Here is a 15,010-nt window from a genome sequence, read left to right on the forward strand (position 1 = left end):
TTCACCTCTGCAGGTATTGATCAGTGTACATGGCGGATAACTTATAACTTTCCATTTTGAACTATCAGATGTATAATATACAACTAGATGTCTTACTTGTCATTACTAAACTCATACGCTTGTTTATAAATAACATTTCTGGTGTAAAGAATATTATTCATAAAAAAATAAATAATACCCAAAAAATAAGATTTGATGAAATTAAAATCTATTTAAATATTTTTTCCAAGGGTGAATTTGGGAAAATGTAATATATACTCATTGTCCATGTTGTCAATAGTGAAGGACAGATTGGAACATACCAGAAATATTGATTTAAAAAAATGTACGCACTTGTCGACGATTCGTTTTTACGACTGGGTAGAAAGTTACGGAACTATAGCGCAATTTAATATATATACATGTATACATTGAACATAAGAAAAAAACATATATTTTGAATAAATTGGGGTAAAAGTTTTGTAAATAGACTAGTCCACGTATGCCAACAGTATGTAATCATCGAATGTCGATAGACTATTGTATACCAGAAGAAGAAGAAGAAGGAGAAGAGAACCAATTTGATTTAAATACAGGTCGATGTATAATTTGCTTTGGTTCATCGAAGTTGTGGACATAGTAAAATCACAGATTTATATTTCAATAAGATTGTTCTCGAACAAAGGAAGGAATTCGTCATCACAATTGTTATATATGCCACTGGACGAACACTAATTATCCCAAAGGGATGTGAATATTTTGCGGGGAAACTATTGAGTATCAAAGTTTCAAATTAATTTCGGGATTTATTTTCTTTCTTGGTATTCAAGGGAAATATGACATTAAATTGGTTGTCTTTTTTATTAAACATCGTTAAAAAGATGTGTGTCTAAGGTGGACGCCACAAGAACCCTGTAATACTAGTACGACAGTGTATATATATATAGCATGTAAACATTCCTTCTCAATAATATGGTTGTATTGGAAATCTTTTCATACAGATTGACAACTCATGGTCCGATATGCATGTAATATTTGCCACATGACGCCCATAGTTCTTTCTACCATCATCCTCTTATTCTTTGATATTGCTGTAAACATCGATGGTTCACACCCAAACAAAATGGGAGTAATGTACCTTCAGAGCTTCTCCGTGGTATACACTTGTGAAAATTAATATATAGACGAAATTTCTGTATTGAAATGAATCTGCATCTTCAAATAACGATTTTGAGAAATCACCTTACAAACCAATATAAACGTATGGCAAGATATAACCATGAAGGAATTTAGTTTTTGTCAGACGAAAGAACTCATCCCTATCATAAACGTATACGTATATATGCATGCAGTTTCAAATATCAAGAACAAGCGGTCGATGTCGATAGTTCGTTTTCTAACTGTTCAGAGTTAGACATGTCACTTGTTCATTCTTGGAAGCCTTCATATTCCCCGTCCAACGATGGGAACTGTTTCTGGTTGTGTTGACTATAAATGCTTGTATGGTAATTCTGTCTTTTATCTGTACAAGTGGTTGCATTTCCTCTCCTTTCCCAACAAACAAACTAACGAAACGCTACTAGTCTGCTTTCTCTAGAGCTCATCCTCAAAGGCGCTTATACGTCAGGAAACTTACATGTATACTAATAATGATTGTTTCAAGAACAACGATGTATGGACGAACTATTCTAAATTCGTCAATATCAGTTATGCATGACTAAAATATAAGTTTTATTACAACTACTTTATAACTTATTTGGATTAATGACGGCTATCATGTTCAACATTGCACAAATATTATCATAGAATTTTTTTTAAAATGTACAAAAATCCTCAAAAAAAATTATGCCTTAGCTTAGATCATTGGTATTCTTTCCACAAAAAGTTCGTGTAAATGATTGTCAAATGAATTTAATTATGTAAGAATGAAATGTTAAAAAGAAACTAAAAAAAATCACGCATGTTGTATGTTGTATTTTTTTTCAATTTTAGTTTTTATTAAAGATTAAAACTACTATTTTTTACTTCATATTTGAATCTTTACGCCAATTGCCGCTAAGAAAGTAATCCAAAATTATTTCCTTTTATTTTTATACACTTTCGAAATTATGAATCTGAATTTTATTTTCAATTAATTTACACAATTTAATTATTGTATCTTTATTCTCATCGTGTATTAAACCTTAGTGTATTAAATACAGCATACTCTTTCTAATCCTTTCTGTTTATCCTTTCCAAATAACAACATTTATACCTGTGTACGCTTGAACTCACACCTGCGGCTAAATAGCTACAAGGTAAACGAATTGACTTCAAGCCCAGAAATATACAGTGACCTTTACAAAATAATATACACACTCTGCTCACACATTAGTTGCATTGAAATGATTATCAAATCAATAACGGTAAATAGAACTGAAATATTTTCAGTTCAATATCAGTAAAAATGTTCAATAAACATTTGATGAAAAAAATCTCAACAATAATTAATGAAATTTATTCGAAAACATTTACTAGAGACAATTCTATAGGAGTTTAATTCAATCAATACAAAACGGTATATGCATATTCATTTTCGTTCATTCTTATATTGTGGTTAATAACTACGACCATTCGTCAGCTGTGCGCTTTTAATTACGTATATTGTCGATAAGCTATAAGAGTTAAACAGATTTTATTTTTTCCCAGAATTCAACAAATCGGGCTAAAACGTCACGACCCACTCGAGAATTCAACCAAAAAAGTTACAAATACTTGATTTTCTCCGTTATTAGAAGGAATATAAATTTAAAACTTTGCAAATGTGTTTTTTATGTTAAGATGAACATAATTAGATGATAAGTAAAAAATCGCGGAATTTCCCTTTAAATGAATGTAAAAAAAAATTGGCGAAGAAAAAATGATATGCTGGTGCACTTCTTTTTTTGCTACGACTCAATTTTGATGATTTTCCCATTTTCATTATTTTGTACCTATTTGTACCTATTTCACTTTTTTCATACTTTTAATAAAGATGAGGCGGACCAAACTGAATAAATTCAACTTAAAAAAAACTCTAGGTAGGTGTTAATATAGGAAAGTTATATCATTTTGATGCTTTGTTTTAGGTCACAATCACCATGCTGAAACTTTGTAAAGTTTTGATTTTGCTCTGTTTTATAGAACAAAATGCATATTGTTTCAACTTCTTTGTTGCAAAAGATTGAACAAATACATATCTCATTGTTAATACACATTTGTTTCCCATATGTAAGTTTGATTATAAAATATGTAAAAATCATTGGTATTTTCCACTTGTATCACGTTTTGGATACAATTCCAGAACGAGATTTCAACGATACTTAAACCTCAGAAGAAAAAATCCCTGAGTAAAAAAAAATAATCTCCAAATGATTTTACCTGGTTGCTGAAAGTCTGACCTTGAACAATTTTCAGAGTACCCGTTGATAAAATCATTCCGTAAACACAAATATTTTGATGGATCAGCACAGTGGCCTTTAGCCCGGTATGTCCATTGGGCTGGTTCTGGGCATTTCAGTGAAAATGCTGCACATACATTTACCTAAAATAAGGAATATTACGTGTTTATATCGTATGCTGTGTGCATATTTAATAATTGAATGCTTCTTTTTGTAAATTCATTGAGGTGTAAAAAAGTTTACCGAAGTACATTTTGTATGAAGCTTTTACAACCCTATGAAATTACTAAAAGAAACATTCAATACTGATAATTACATTTTTTCGCTATGATCATGAAAACACGATTACCATCATTTTTTTCCTTTTATTCCCCCTGTGCACTTAAAGAAATGAAAAGGCGGCTGATTATTGTTATATAAACATATCTGAGTTCTTATCTGAATAATAACTTATTAATTAGTGATATGCATAAACATATGGCCACACTGTGGTGATGAATAATTTAAAAGTATTACTCCTACTTGTAATTGTTAATTCTTATACATGTAATATATACAAAAGTATATTTGACAAAAAGTAATTTGGCTTTGTGTTAACAGTTTGACCAATCTAGTAATTGTTTGGCTTTGTGTTAACAGTTTGACCAATCTAGACAAAAGGAGAATTTCTAGATGAATAGATTTATAGGAGAACTATTGAGAAAGGTTTCTTCCATTTATATTTGCCTAATATGTCTTCATATACACTTGTCTCAGAGTTGCTAGAATAATACTTCACAAAGGAATACACTTAAATTTAACAAGTAACAAAATATGTTTATAAATATCTTAGATGTATTGCATTTGTGTTTGATCACTGAATCCTTTTTAAAATTAAGGTCAGTTTTTTATATTGCCCAGTGTTACCCGGTAAAACCCAATAAAACCCGGGTTTCCCCGAAAATTTCCCACTGGGCTGTGGTATTAAAAAACACGGGGTTTCCCCAGTATTTCCCACCAGGCTGTGCTATTTAAAAAAAACCCGGGTTTTTGTCAACCCTGGATCTTAGAAATCAATTGTTGATCCTTAACAAAATACTGATACCTTGTTGTCTTACCAATGCTATGATCTTGAACCACATAACTCTTGATTTAGATTCCTCTTTTAGTTAACACTCTTTTTGCACCTTCGTCTATAAAAATATGATAGAAGCAATACATTACTTTTCTAGAAAGTCTTATTAAAATGGAAATTTGTAATAGTATGTACCAGAATGATTTTCCTCATACTTCAATTAATGCAACCGTTGAACATGACACAGTTAAAAGAATGCATCAGAAAACACACAATAAAACCCTTTTACGTTAGAAGCTTTTCATTCTTATATTTGTTTGTTCACCGAAATCAAATTTTCCTAACTACTTCAGTCCAAATATTCATGAGAAACGGCTTCAATGTGGTCGATAGATATCCGTACCTGTCATGTGTGCTAAGCTTTTATAAATTTCTAGCCTTTTTCAATACGAGGGGGAGTGAAGTACACACTAGGGGCTTGTATTAACTCCTCGTGTAACTTTTGTGACCAACAAAACTATGCTTTAATTTTAGTTCAATTATATATTTCGGAGTTTATTATGACGTCCATAATCACTGAACTAGTATACATTTTTGTTAAGGGGCCAACAGAAGCACGCATCTGGGATCCAGATTGTTTTCTCTGTGTTGGAGACCAATGTTTGGTGTTCGGCTGTGTTCTTTTGTCGGGTTGTTTTCTCTTTGTCACAATCCCCATTTCCATTCTGAAATTTATTGTTTCAATTTGTACATGTAATATTTCAAGTAATAGAGGGTAACTTGATTTAAATTTTATGAATGATGTTTAAAATGGTAAACCAAAATTAGTTTTCATTTTTTTTTGGGCTGAGAAGCTAAGGTAGACATTGCTTGACATTTTTTCGATCACGTCCAAGATATGCGACCAATTTGAAAGCCACACTCTGATGTACAAATATGGTAAAATTTGAATTTAAAAGTGAACAAATGAAGTAAGCTTATCATGATTGAATTTAAAATATCACTCATATACGATAAGCTTATAAAACAAGTATTACATAAAACAATTAAAATTTGCAATGATCCCTGTTGACAAAGTACAAGGCCAGACGAACTCTGGCACACTGATATATTTGCCTATTATGATTGATTCACTAACCATGTATATGGTAAACCTATTGATTGTCGTATATTAGGAACAATCATAAAAAAAATGACTCAAAATTTGAAAACATCTGTAATATATGCTTCATTCAAAGAAAATGGAGATCACTATCAAATCCCCGTGGAGTCCAAAAAAGAAACCAATATTTGAATAAAACGATCAGTGTGTATGCTTGGAACAACAAATTTACAAACTTAAAAAGAAAACAGCTTCAAAACTTTTTTTCAACAAATTTTAATTATATACGCAATGGCTGCTTGGTAATATCTCCCAATGTATATAACATTTTCTTTAGTCCTAAAACACGCAATTAAGGTCAGTTTTTTACACGCAATTAACCAACTCTTATCGCATGTGTACCACCTAGTAGAGGTTTCTCATCATCACACGAACGATTGAAATTGACCTTAATTGAGGAACTTTGCCGCAACGAGAAAACATGGAGCATTTAGTATTCCGACACCCTTCTTTATCCAACTTTTTTTGCAGGTCTCCCAGTGTATATGTAAAAGGGTAAGCATAGAACTTTGGAATGGAAGAGGATAGGAATCTTTTAGAAACTTATCAAGGATCAGATCAATTGAATAAGGTCCTGTGCAAACATAGGGTCAAAATAATCTATGCGTTTTCGCCTCTATTTTTTTTAATTTGTAAAAAAAACTTCTTCGGATCCGTGGTAACTTTGTTTCCCCTATTTTAGACTCCAAATGACAACTTCTTGACCTCAAATGATTATAAATGATTTATATTCTAGCTTAACTGATAAACTTAAGAAGATAAGGGCAACATTGAAATAAATATTTAAAAACACACCAGTTCACTTTATAAAGATGTAATGTATTTAGGTTTTGTTTGTCTGTTTTGTTTTTGTGGCAGTTCTTATTCCTATGTGTATATTTTATAATCGTACAAATGTATTGTTTTTTTTTCTTAGAGTGTTTATGGCATTTGTATATGTTTTCTTCGGTTTTTATTTTTTCTCATTTTTTTTAACCTTGGGAATAGAATTTAAAGAAAATGTTTCTTTTCAAAACTATGTAACTTTCAATTTTGTTGGTCCGGTAGCATTCATTATTTCAACAAAAATACACAAAAGTCTATAACTTTACGATTGATCGAGTGCAACGTTACCTTTCTGTAACTTATTCCCCAAAATGATTTAACAGCAAGTGAAACTAATGGACCTAGCGCTCATTGAGAGTTTTCTGTTGGTGCTTTATGCTAGGGGACAGAATCTATATCAATCACTTTTGATCAATTTTTTATCCTTTACAAACGTTAATCTTGTCATGAAAAGCATAGAATACTTGCCACAGAACGTTTAACATCCAATTATTAATCAAATGAAATTCAAACCAGACGCTCTAATTGTTTTAACAATATTGCAAACTGACTAAGGTTTCTTTAAATGGATAAGGGAGATTAATTAAACGCATTTATTTGACATGTAAACAAACGAAACTCAACGTAAGAATGCGCAACATTCAATAAAAGAAAATAAATTGTAACACCGGTGTTTAACCGCAAAAACAAAATGAAAGGTTGCAAAAAGACTATGCAATTGTTAACTTTTGTCTTTAAATACATTGCAATATCTGTAGAAATTTATTTTGGATTTTATTATTACAAAATTACTGCTTCTTTAACATACGTTCGTAGGGTTCCGTCCGTTCGTAAGATGTTGAGAAACCTCTAATATACATACTGAAAGGCAACTTATAAGACTTGTATACAAGTATACAATAAACAATTTAAATGTTATGTTTGTCTTGTTGTTATTTAGATACGAGGAATGTAACCTGTTTGAAAGAACAAAGTCCGTATTCAACTATTTAAATACTATATTTTTTTCTAAAGTATAAACAATGCAAACAAGATTGTGAAACGATTTTTACGAAAAGATAATTAATTAAAACGAAATGACGGCTTCTGTAGTTATTCATTCTTAAAGATGGATAAAATACCACAAATCATAAGGTTTTATCATTGAAGACATATCTAACATGCAGATGTCTTGCTCGTCAAATTTATTTCCGATTAAACGTATAGCGTTAAAATGGAAGATATACCGGTATGACGCAATTTCACGAAACTTGTGTGACATGTTTTGTGCGTTATAATTCAAGTAGAAGAATTTAAATAACGAAAATTGGGAAACATGAATTTGATAGCTAAAGCCTCTTTTACAACATTGCATCATATCAAATTATTCACTGATTCTTATTTAACTTTGAACAGTTGTTTAATAGTTCAAAATAATAACAATCTATAAAAAGAACCAGTTGATAAAGGCTTAACTCATGCGACGGATACAGATGGAACTACAATTAACATTGACACAGATTGGACGTGGACGGCTCTTTATACAACCTAACAACAAAAAGACACTAAGTACATAACTGAGAGTACTCGCTGTTACTTGCAGCTAATTGAAATATATCTAATAAAATTCCCTTCCATCTACGACAAAAAATATCAATCAGTACATACATCACATACAATGGATTATGTGCAAAGACGTCACTAAAAGTCTTAGAAAAACATGACCTTATGCAATGTTAAACTATAGGTATCGACAGATTATTGTTCCGGGAAAATACATATGTGTAATATTCATTTTGATTTTATTTCCCTGATTGACCCAATATCCAAAGATTTTATTACAGTATTGAATATAACAATTTAGAATAAGTTTGTTTTTAAAGATTGATAATATTACCCAAATTGTATCTAAATACCCGGGTCGGTTTACAACATTACTGTAAAATTAAGTATGAGCTATTTCGTTTGAAAGGAGTTTTCCGAAACTTGCAGACCAAATCTTCGTATCTATTGAAATGTTTTAAGTTACTTTTGGTAAGGAAATCCGTGACTTAATTTGCTACTAAAAACGCTAATTGAAATAAAAATGGTTACTACCGAGAAGATCATAGTGAAAGGGTTGGTATATATAAACAAAAAAGACAAAAACAAAACATCATCGTCCAAAACAATCGTAAATTAGTTTTATTTTCCAATCTGGAAGAAAAATCCCCCCTTTTGTCGTGAATATGTGTGCAGAGGTTGTGGTGTGATACTGAAATATCCCAGCCTAGGAAAAGACTTTTTATTGACATTGATATATGACACGATGTTGTAATGGAGAAAATTAAGTGCTCTAATCATCTTATCACACCTCCAGTAAGTTTATCTAGCATAATTACTTTTTTTTATTAGCGAATATTGCTTTATTTGAGTTGCAGCAACAACATTTACAACCGGACATTAAACGATCATTTATTTAGATAGGCCAACTTTTATTTGTAAAGATTTTGTCGAAGTGTAGTATAAAAAGTTTTTACGCTAAAAAAAAATCCACCGTTTTTATATGTTGAATTACAAACATTAACGATATTTCCTTGAAGAACACGTTCTAAGCACCAATAAGACTAGTAGCAGAACACTTCATGGAAGCCAAAATGAAATCATATTTACGTAGTTAGTGTAGTTTAGACAGAAGTCAAACACGCGAAGTGTTGAATGTGTTATTAATTTGATAGATGGTTTTAGAAGTCAAACACGCGAAGTGTTGAATGTGTTATTAATTTGATATATGGTTTTGTGCTTTTTTGTAAAGATGACTGCTGTAACCATATTTTGACTATGTATTTATTAATTATGTCTTTTGTTCACGCATCGTTGTAAATATAATAGAATTTGATGAGACTGTCGTACAAGTGAGAGGTTTAGCGCTATAAACCAGATTCAATCCTCCATTTTCTACATTTGATGATGCCTGTAACAAGTCAAGAATATGCAAGTTGTTGTCCATTCGGTTGATCTGTTTTGTCCTTTGATTTTTCCATGTGATTGGGGACTTTCCCATTGAATTTACCTTGGAGTTCGGCATTTTCGTGATTTTACTTTTTGGATAACAAGTACATAGTGTAGACCATTTACTTATATGGGGAGGTCTTCCACGATTATTTACTTAATGACTCTCTGACGATTGTACGACCTTAAATGTAGTTGAATATATAATTTCATTCTCAAGGACATCAATGTAGTATTTGACTCCATACAACCACCGCATGGTTAGATGCTTTGTTGACCGGTTCTAACAAAAAACGTGTTGATAGTACTTATATATAAGAAAATTATTTAAGGATAATAACGGTTTCAATGCACTAGCCTGCTCTTTTTCGAAATCTACAAGAGTGTCTTTAACGTGCAAGAGATATGGCTCTCTCTTAACACGGGTCAGCCATTTAACCCCCCTCGACGGACTATCATCGTTTCCGCAAGACCATACTCCTAAAGGGTGTCAAGGGATTGACGTTAAGAATAGTATGACGTTAACAAATACAAGGTAGAAATTATTTTAGAAATGGGATATGCGAATATCAACAATATTCAGACATTTATTTCAACAGGTATCGGTTGATATTTTATCAGTTTGATTCCATTTACATCATGTTGTACAATAATATGAAAAAACATATGCAACAGAAAAGAGACAAATGATACCAGAAGTACACTAAATTCAAAGGTAGAAAAAAACCTAACACCGCCTTGGCCAAACAACAGCACACAAAACACAACACATGGTATATCAAAGACTGAGCAACTCAAACCCAATCAAAAACTTGGTGTGATCTCAGGTGCTTCTGAACGTCCAACAGACCATGTTTCACCTGGTAAAATTCAATTGCCAGAAATATAAAAATGTATGTGAGCTTAACAAACAATTGGCGAGGCTCATCGATTGGGAACAGGGAGACAGGAGATTTGGTTTTTCATCTGCTGCTACATTTTTCATTTTGTGATGCAGATATTTGTGTTGCTAAACATTCAGTATCAATCTGTCTTGTACAAAATAATGTATTTTCAGTTCTTACTGTGCAATGCTATTCGTTTTTATAATATTCTTTTGCACCTAACCCCGACCAACGCCCCAAGAGAATCATATTGATCGTCCATCAATTATTTCATTCTGCACTTACACACTTCCGTTTATTTATCAACTCTTTAATAGAAATCTACAGGGTTTTCTTTTAACCCGTTTAAATCACGCTTTATCAAAAAGAAAGATAACATAATACTTATAATAATTCCATAGAACAGCGCCGCACTACAAATGGAAAAAGATAAAGGAACTTTACTAAACTGTACAAATACAAAAACATATTTCGGAACTGGCATTATGATGATTATGATGATGTCGTTTCAAATTTGTTTTTTTTCGAGAATTGATGGAATTTCACCCGAACAATTCAGTCGTTTCATTCTTTTCACAATTGATAAAATAAGTTTACTGTAGTTTACTAACAGTCCAGTAGAATATAAATGTAAGTTCATGCATACTATTCAGAACCAGAATAGATTGGAAATACCTCTGATCAATTTAATAAGTAAACAAAGCCCGTTCGAACACAAAACAACATAAAAAGTTTTTTATTAGGGATTTACATCTTTATTTTTTTAAAAGCATTGGTCAAATTGTTTAGACTGAAATATTGGCTTTGCCAAATTATGATATGTTTTTCAGTATCAGTTGATAAATTATTCATCATTGGCGGACTTAATGTTTTTATAGTTTTAAGGACTAGATAATTATATAAATGGAAAGAAATATAAAAAAATGACGAAAAATTGACAACAGTTTAAAGAGTAAATACATTGTTTCTAGTTCGTTTATTTCTTTTTCTTTGAGTGGTGCGAGTTTTACAATGTGATGCAAGTTGTTAAAATATATGAGAGGGTTCAAGTGATACGAGTCGGTCGTGTGCCGAGTTGTCCTGAATTCAAGACAAATTGAATAAAAAAACCATTTCCGCCTGCTTACCAAACGTAGATGGTACGGAAGCAACTACGGAACATACACAAACATAACATGCACTTACTTTTTTTTTGACAATCGTATGCTCGGAGGTAAAAATAATTGCTTTACAAATTAAACAGTTTACTAGTATATAGATGAATAATTCTTATATGATTTGCATATTAGGAAATACGTTAATATGATTGGTCTAGAGGACTTCCAGTAGTTGTTCTTGACGTTGTTTATTTTTCGATAGACGACATACACCGAACTTCTTTTCATAACCAATGTAAACAAGATGGCGGCGATAATTAAACAATACGGATCCACGTTATTTTCACTTCGCGTTAATCGTTAAATAAATTAATAAACATAACACTTTTGTTTGAATAATAATAACAGTTTTTGAAGTTTATGTTTTTATTAGAAATAAAATTCCGTGGAGTACATATTTTTGCGTTAACCAACAAATATATCCATGCGCCAAGGTCTATTTAATGAGTCTTATATACAATTTATGTGTGATAGAGGTTACTAAAATGAGTGTGTAAAATAAATTCCTTATCTCGAATTATAAAGAATTATCAGGATTAAACGCCTTTTTATTTGTTTGTGAGTGAATTGGTCGAGTTTATACACCAACAAATTCCTTTAAAAAGGCGTTTAATCCTATAATAACGGACTCTCACCCAGTCATAACGTTATATATGGACCTGTTCTTCCTCTGTCATTATAGTCTATACAAGTCCATATATAACATAGTTGACAACATTAAAAGTCAACAATTGGTAAATATCTTATACTCTCGTAATTTATGAAATGCAAGGTATGTCATTTAAAGAAATATTGACACTTAAGTCATATGTTTTTTTCTTTTTGTGAATTGACCTGCGTTGTATCTTTTTCTATTGTTTAGGTTTTCAAATATTTTCCTATTTTTGGTTTCGTTACTGATTTTTTAAAAGTCCGTGTCACAAGCAGAAATGTTTATAACGTATTCGTCAACAAAAAATCACACAAAGGAATACATTGAATAATAAAACTGATTAGTACTTTAAAATATTGATTAGCTATGTTTACCTTCCAACGTCATGAAGTTGAACTCATTGCATTTTACTTCGTTTCTTCTGTTGGTATTGAACAGCTCCTTTTACATAGAATAACTGAATCAATGAAACGAAATCAGAGTTCTACATAATATATTTAGTCTAAATTCTGAACCACACATTTGTTTATATTTTGTAATAGGCTGAAGTTTAACTAAAATCAAGTAGCAACTTGTTTTACTTTTAGTATGACTGCATGTCTTTGTGATTAAGGAAATTTTAAATCAATTACTTACCTGTAATATATTATAGCCGAAAAAGCATTGTATATTTTGATACTGTCGAATTATTTACCTGCCATATGTCTTTTTAAATGCATTGTACATTATTTTCTAAATTTATATTTTACGACATAACTCGAACAATGACTATTTTAAAGTACCGTACATGCTTTTCATTGGAATGTGTGTATGTTATATCTTGCATATAATGTGATCTACTTGTCATTTTGTCTTTTGAAAAATTGGTTAAACAAAACGATTTAAAGGAAAAATCGATTTTTTGAAGAAGAGTATACCAACGTAGTTTTTTTATTCTATATTTACCCCGGATTAACCAATTTTTCAGTCTGCAAGAATTTACACGTTGATAATAAATTTATCAAATTGAATGAAGCATATGATCAACACAGCACCATATGGTGCAAACAAATGATTGAAAAATAAAAGGGACATATTGATAACGTTCGTTATCATATTTTAGAAAAAACGATTAAACCTTTATTATATGGTAAATGTTCTCGCAAAATTAGTTGGTTTTGTTAAAGCTAAGCATGTGATTAAATATAAATTTTAATAAAAAAGAAGTTAATACCTGAGTCCCATAAAAGTTATCTTTGAATAAATGTCAGTGTGACCTGAATAAACACAATCCTGTTGATAGACCTGTTCACCATAAGCCGAAACCGAAACCGGATACAGAAACCCAAAAATAGTAATGAGGTAAATGGAAAATACTTAATTTATTATAATATTTAATTAACTTTTTGCTCAATAATATTGTTTGAAATTAAAATTTTGAATTTCGAATACACTAGATGGAAAACTACTCCAATTGAACAATAAACATATATCTATCAAACTGCAAAACTAACTTTGACGAGTATTTAATACACTTATGAAAGTAATATACAATAAAGATATGGATACAAATGTATTCGTGATTTACATAACACGTAAAGCAAGTTTCGTCGAGGGGAAAGGACTGTATATATATCTACAATATGTTCAATATGTCCCTAACTTTCTATACAAAGAGAACCTTTTATTAAAAAATTCTTCATCAAGCTTTGAGATCAATTATAATATGACCTTCAGCCGAAACATGGGCATATGTTAAGGGTAAATAACCAATTTGAAGAAGCAGTTGAACCTATTGATTGCACCTCCCGTAGAATAAATTGTCCGACCACAAACCAGGCATTGTTTTGAAGTGGACATCGTCATATACACTGTATTCATTTACAACTACCGGGTCGATGCCACTGCTGGTAGAGTTTTAATTCCCCGAGGTTATCACAAGACAATTAGTCAGTACGTCTTTGTTGACTTGAGTTATCATTGATATGTTCATATTTATACGTTAACTGTTATCAAAACTTTGAAAATTGAAATACTAAGACTTTTGTACCCCAGGAATTGGTGACCTTAACTGTAATTGGCAAAACTTTTAGGAATATTTGGTACTCAATGCTCTTCGTACTATTTGGCTTTATTAAAACATTTTTTATTCAAGCGTCACTGATGAGTCTTTTTGTAGAAGCAATGCGCGTCTGGCGTAAATATACAATTCCAATTCTGGTATTTATGAAGAGATCATTCATACGCAAGTCATTATAAACACAGGACATAAAAGAAGATACATCAAATCTGATTTCATAAGTCATAACAATGACGCAGTGACTTACAGCTTGATGTATAAGATCGGTCCACACTAGATATTTCCTTTTCTCGTGATTGATACTTATTTTATCACTTGGTAATACCATATATCTATCTGCAACACCATATACTGTAAGTCAAATATGCAATAAAAATTCAATAATCCAAGATCAACGCAAAGAAGTAGGTCAGATAAGGACCAATGTTGACCTGAAATTTCAGGTTCATATGACAAAAAACTTTTTTTAACCAATTAGTGTCTACTACAGTCAATTTAATGATATTAGTTTTTTATTTGAATTGAAGCTTCAATATGAATAACACTCGTTATAACCGTCATACTCAGGAATATATCAATGATGGCTTTGAAAGGCAATTGTATTAATATTAGTTAAAAAATCAAATAACAGTGTCATAGTTTGTTAAAACTCAGCAGCAGTACAAGATTTATGTATCACTAAACCAATCGCACAATTGGTTGCAATTAACGATTCAATATTAATTCTAAAAAATACACCAAAAAACAAAACCCTGCCAGAAATATTTAATATAAGTCTTAAAGTTCTAGAAATAAGCAAAAAGAGGAAGACAAGAGTAGAAACGGAAATGAAAATTATTACTATCTTAA

At 31.1% G+C, this 15,010-nt stretch overlaps 1 protein-coding gene across 1 annotated transcript in view; it reads right to left on the bottom strand.

Annotated features, from left to right (window-relative positions):
* Positions 1–12,589, bottom strand: part of LOC139494606 (uncharacterized) — a 51,766-nt gene extending 39,177 nt beyond the window's left edge. The window contains exons 1-3 of the mRNA XM_071282765.1: positions 12,477–12,589; positions 4,496–4,570; positions 3,379–3,541 (exon numbers count right to left, since the gene is read on the bottom strand). Coding sequence (XP_071138866.1) covers positions 3,379–3,541; positions 4,496–4,519 — 187 coding nt within the window. The 5' untranslated portion in view covers positions 4,520–4,570; positions 12,477–12,589. The remainder of the gene's footprint in view (positions 1–3,378; positions 3,542–4,495; positions 4,571–12,476) is intronic.
* Between the last annotated feature and the right edge of the window lie 2,421 nt (positions 12,590–15,010).

This window comes from Mytilus edulis, chromosome 11, assembly GCF_963676685.1.
Source record: "Mytilus edulis chromosome 11, xbMytEdul2.2, whole genome shotgun sequence".
Lineage (NCBI taxonomy): Eukaryota > Metazoa > Mollusca > Bivalvia > Mytilida > Mytilidae > Mytilus > Mytilus edulis.